The sequence below is a fragment of the Salmo salar genome, chromosome ssa10, assembly GCF_905237065.1.
Source record: "Salmo salar chromosome ssa10, Ssal_v3.1, whole genome shotgun sequence".
Lineage (NCBI taxonomy): Eukaryota > Metazoa > Chordata > Actinopteri > Salmoniformes > Salmonidae > Salmo > Salmo salar.
In genome coordinates, this window is record NC_059451.1 from 119,430,286 (window position 1) to 119,436,285 (window position 6,000).

The following is a 6,000-nucleotide window of genomic DNA, read 5'->3' on the forward strand; positions in this document are numbered from 1 at the left end:
CCTAGAGAGGTTAACCGACTTGCCTAGTTAAATAAAGGTTAAATAAAAATGTATATGATAAGTTAATGAAATAAAGAAGCTACTTTAACTTTTTAGGGTATAGGGGGCAGTATTTTCGATTTCAGATGAAAAGTGTGCCCAGAGTAAACTGCCTAATACTCGGGCCCAGAGTCAAATATTTGCATATTATTAGTAGATTTGGATAGAAAACACTCTGAAGTTTCTAAAACTGTTTGAATGATGTCTGTGAGTATAACAGAACTCATATGGCAGGCAGAAACCTGAGAAAAATCCAACCAGGAAGTGTGGAAATCTGAGAATTGTAGTTCTTCTTTTGAATCCTTATCGAAACTACAGTGTCTGTGGGGTCACGTTGCACTTCCTAAGGCTTCCATTGGCTGTCAACAGCCTTCAGAAAGTTTTTCCATCATTCTCCTGTTACTGGGCAGAGAATAGTAGCTCAGTCAATGAGTGGACTGCCTGAGGACAAAGGGCTTGGTGATGCGCGAGCCCGCCAGCGCACCCCTCCTTCTTTTTCCTCTGTAATGAATACGCTATTGTCCGGTTGGAATATTATCAACGTTTTATGTTAAAAATACCCTAAGGATTGATTGTAAACAACGTTTCACATGTTTCTACGACCAGTAATGGAACATTTTGACTTTTCGTCTCTGGTACTGCGCTCGCTCGTTATGCCTTTGGATAGTGATCTGAACGCACAAAAAAACTGAGGTATTTGTACATAAATATGGAGTATTTCGAACAAAACGAACATTTCTTGTGTAAGTAGGAGTCCTCGGAGTGCATTCTGACGAAGATCAGCAAAGGTAAGAGAATATTTATAATACTAATTCAGAGTTTTGTTGATGCCAGAACTTGGCGGGTAGCTGTATAGCTTGCGTCGATGGCTGAGCTATGTACTCAGAATATTGAACAATGTGCTTTTTCCGTAAAGTTATTTTGAAATCTGACAAAGCGGTTGCGTATCTATAATTCTTTCAATAACTGTTGTAAATTTTATCAACATTTATGATGAGTATTTTTGTAAATTGATGTGCACATTCACCGGTGGTTTTGGTGGGAATACATTTTCTGAACATCACGCGCCAATAGAAAATGCTGTTTTTGGATATAAATATGAACTTTATCGAGCAAAACATACATGTACTGTATAACATGAAGTTATATGAGTGCCATCTGATGAAGATCATCAAAGGTTAGTGAATATTTTAGCTGTACTTTTGGTTTTTGTGATGCATGTCCTTGCTTGGAAAATGGCTGTGTGGATTTTCTTGTGAAGTTTATGTCCTAACATAATCTAATTTTATGCTTTCGCCGTAAAGCCTTTTTGAAATCGGGCAATGTGGTTAGATTAACGAGAGTGTTATCTTTAAAACGGTGTAAAATAGTTGACTGTTTGAGAAAATGAAATTCTGAGATTTTTGCTGTTTTGTATTTCGCGCCATGCTATTTCACTGGCTGTTGAATAGTGTGGGACGGTCACGTCCCACCTAGCCCAGAGAAGTTAACAAGCCTATTTTACACCATAGCCTGATGAATTTTCAGGATAACTTTTCTTTCATTTTGATTTCAGGCACAAATGAAAATGTCCACCTGGCACAGCCAGAAGAGGACTGGCCACCCCTCATAGCCTGGTTCCTCTCTAGGTTTCTTCCTAGGTTTTGGCCTTTCTAGGGAGTTTTTCCTAGCCACCGTGCTTCTACACCTGCATTGCTTTCTGTTTGGGGTTTTAGGCTGGGTTTCTGTACAGCACTTTGAGATATCAGCTGATGTAAGAAGAGCTTTATAAATACATTTGATTTGATGTTTCAGCGTCTCAATGAAGAGTTCTGACTCGCCCATGGATTGATGTTTCAGTACTGTCTCAATAAATATATTTTGCGTCCAACTAGCCATGTGTGACATGCACACCCAGTTAACAAGCCTGCTAAGAGTAAGCAGCAGGAGGACGAGCCATATCCACTGTATCGGTACGGACAAAGCCTGAGGTGGAATGCTGACCTAATGCTAAGCTAACTGAAGCTGGAGCTAGCTTTGATTTAGCCAGCCCTGAAGCACCGGATGGGTGGGGTTTGAAGTTTGCACCAGTCAAACAATCCACAATTCACTTTCCAAAAAACCTAGAATGACTGGAGTCAAGGCTCAAGGAGAACCAATACTATTTTGAACCCAGGATATACTGTAACCAACCACTAACCTTGCTCCTCATCAGTTTGTTAACCTCCTTGTTATAGCAACTCAGCTTCTCCTGGAGGCTCAACCTGAGAGAGAGGGAGAAAAAGAGAGACAGATTGGAAGAGAGAGGGAGAGTGAGAGAGGGAGAGAGAGTGACAGAGTGAGAGAGGGAGAGTGTGAGAGAGAGAGAGAGAGAGAGAGAGAGAGAGAGAGACAGATTGGGAGAGAGCGAGTGAGAGAGAGAGAACACAGTGTATCAAAAAGAAAGGACGACCAAGGCCCTCTTCATATAATGAATTAAAATGCCTTTATTTGTATGGCATGTTTGATGGAAAGACATTTTTAAAACTCTGACACGTTTCAGTGTCTTTAGCCCTCCTCATAACGCCATAAAGTGAAAGGTGGTGACTTTTTGTTGGGGGAGAAAAGCATTGCATAAATAAGACTCTCTATAGTGTTTTAGATAATCAATAATCAATAGTATTTTGGCCTGAGCCAGTCATTTGTATGGTAAGAGGCAACAGCATAATGATACAGAGCAGACGTCAAGTCTGCATTGTACCTTGATGTGTTGAAGACACAAGCAGAGCCAAGGAGCCGGTACAGGTGACATGGAGCTCTGTCATCCTCAACCTTACAGAAGGAACACAATACACAGTCTATTTACTGCATAGCAACTAGGAATACACAAACGCTTCAAATAAATACACCAGGTATTAAAATCAGATCAATAAATCAGATCCACAAAGTTAATTATGTTTAGGCAGGCCAAGTTTTTATGAGTCTGCCTCAAACGACACCTGTAAAGCCACAATCTGTCATTTGTAAGCCTCACCACATTTTTTTAAACATTGAACAGAAGAAACTATTGCAGATTGCACCTTTAAAGTATGCACGTTCTATTTGCTTATAGCTTCTAAATGCCAGGGGTGACGCGGAGGTAAACAGAGCAAAGTCTAGGAATCAGGGTGGAGGTTTTCACAGCAACATCAGCCCTCACTCACTCATTCCCTCTGTCTCTGTCTCTCTGTCTCTCTCTCTCTGTCTCTCTCTTACACACACCAGCCCTCACTCACTCATTCCCTCTCTGTCTCTGTCTCTCTCTCTCACACACACACCAGCCCTCACTCACTCACTCATTCGCTCTCTCTCTCTCTCTCACACACACCAGCACGCCCCTGAAGGGAAGGGGCCTGGCTAGGAGCCAGCGAGGAGAAGGTAGTTAGAAGGAGACCGTTGCAACATGAGCAATTTGAAGACAGAGCACTGAAGCCTGCCTCTCCTTGGTTAATGTTCTACTGACTGACCGTTTGGGTGGGAAAGCAACACTCAAAAGAAAGCCGTGTGAAACCTTTAGTCCTGTATGTCTTAGTTGGTGCCTGTGCACACACTTGCAATGGCATGATCACATACACCCTACTAAAATGTAATGTATTGTACTGTATTGTAATGATAAAAGCATCTGATGAAGTGGTGTGTATTATTATTATTATTATTATTATTATTGGTATTATTAACTACTTACGTCCCTTGCCAACAGATTCTGTAGTGTGTTAGCCTGTAGTAATCTGAGAGGGACTTCCAGGGAACACTTATGATAGTCCTGGATGCTTCCGTGCATACCCAGCATCTCCTCACTGAGAAATACAATAAAGTAAAGGCATTAAGAACAGGAAACGTACAGGAAGACACAGTAACAGCAGACATGAATAATATCACACAGGAAGAGCAGACATGAAGAATAGCACACAGGAAGAGCAGACATGAAGAATATTACACAGGAAGTAACAGCAGACATGAAGAATAGCACACAGGAAGAGCAGACATGAAGAATAGCACACAGGAAGTAACAGCAGACATGAAGAATATCACACAGGAAGAGCAGACATGAAGAATAGCACACAGGAAGAGCAGACATGAAGAATAGCACACAGGAAGTAACAGCAGACATGAAGAATAGCACACAGGAAGTAACAGCAGACATTAAGAATATCACACAGGAAGAGCAGACATGAAGAATATCACACAGGAAGTAACAGCAGACATGAAGAATATCACACAGGAAGTAACAGCAGACATGAAGAATATCACACAGGAAGAGCAGACATGAAGAATAGCACACAGGAAGTAACAGCAGACATGAAGAATAGCACACAGGAAGTAACAGCAGACATGAAGAATAGCACACAGGAAGTAACAGCAGACATTAAGAATATCACACAGGAAGAGCAGACATGAAGAATATCACACAGGAAGTAACAGCAGACATGAAGAATATCACACAGGAAGTAACAGCAGACATGAAGAATATCACACAGGAAGAGCAGACATGAAGAATAGCACACAGGAAGTAACAGCAGACATGAAGAATAGCACACAGGAAGTAACAGCAGACATGAAGAATAGCACACAGGAAGTAACAGCAGACATGAAGAATAGCACACAGGAAGTAACAGCAGACATTAAGAATATCACACAGGAAGAGCAGACATGAAGAATATCACACAGGAAGTAACAGCAGACATGAAGAATATCACACAGGAAGTAACAGCAGACATGAAGAATATCACACAGGAAGAGCAGACATGAAGAATAGCACACAGGAAGTAACAGCAGACATGAAGAATAGCACACAGGAAGTAACAGCAGACATTAAGAATATCACACAGGAAGAGCAGACATGAAGAATAGCACACAGGAAGTAACATCAAACATTTTGAATATCACACAGGAAGTAACAGCAGACATTAAGAATATCACACAGTAACAGCAGACATTAAGAATATCACACAGGAAGTAACAGCAGACATGAAGAATATCACACAGGAAGAGCAGACATGAAGAATATTACACAGGAAGTAACAGCAGACAGGAAGAATAGCACACAGGAAGTAACAGCAGACATGAAGAATAGCACACAGGAAGTAACAGCAGACATTAAGAATATCACACAGGAAGAGCAGACATGAAGAATATCACACAGGAAGTAACAGCAGACATGAAGAATATCACACAGGAAGTAACAGCAGACATGAAGAATATCACACAGGAAGAGCAGACATGAAGAATAGCACACAGGAAGTAACAGCAGACATGAAGAATAGCACACAGGAAGTAACAGCAGACATTAAGAATATCACACAGGAAGAGCAGACATGAAGAATAGCACACAGGAAGTAACATCAAACATTTTGAATATCACACAGGAAGTAACAGCAGACATTAAGAATATCACACAGTAACAGCAGACATTAAGAATATCACACAGGAAGTAACAGCAGACATGAAGAATATCACACAGGAAGAGCAGACATGAAGAATATTACACAGGAAGTAACAGCAGACAGGAAGACTATCAGCTGAAGCGTTATTGTGCAGGGAGAGATACAAAACAAAGAGGGCTTGTCCTCACACTTGGAATTAGGTCAAGACTAGGAGGGTAGAGTTGCCTGAGGGCTAGAGAGGGTAAAGGCTGGTTTATAAATGACAATATCGAGACAAATGTCGCTGCTCAAAACCACATTTACATTTTTATACTCTGGTGGAACGTCTATAGACAGGACAGATCTGTCTCTGCATCCGTTGTCATGGTTACCTGACTGAAACCGCAACGAGACAAAGAAAGTTATATGATTCTCCTGCAGAATGCACTGCTTTAATTTCGTCACACTCACAACCATAAGATATTTTCTGTTAGCTCGACATTAACTTGTAAATAATTATCTTGTTGTGAGTTTATTTTCCTGTAATAATAAATACAAATTTGCTAAAGTTAAGACATTGTCAGCTATGATATGGTCATTA

General features: G+C 40.8%; 1 protein-coding gene across 1 annotated transcript in view; it reads right to left on the minus strand.

Moving 5' to 3' along the window:
• Positions 1-6,000, minus strand: part of pik3c2g (phosphatidylinositol-4-phosphate 3-kinase catalytic subunit type 2 gamma) — a 46,915-nt gene that overhangs the window by 34,669 nt on the left and 6,246 nt on the right. Inside the window, exons 7-9 of the mRNA XM_045688534.1 lie at positions 3,722-3,833; positions 2,759-2,829; positions 2,219-2,282 (exon numbers count right to left, since the gene is read on the minus strand). Coding sequence (XP_045544490.1) covers positions 2,219-2,282; positions 2,759-2,829; positions 3,722-3,833 — 247 coding nt within the window. The remainder of the gene's footprint in view (positions 1-2,218; positions 2,283-2,758; positions 2,830-3,721; positions 3,834-6,000) is intronic.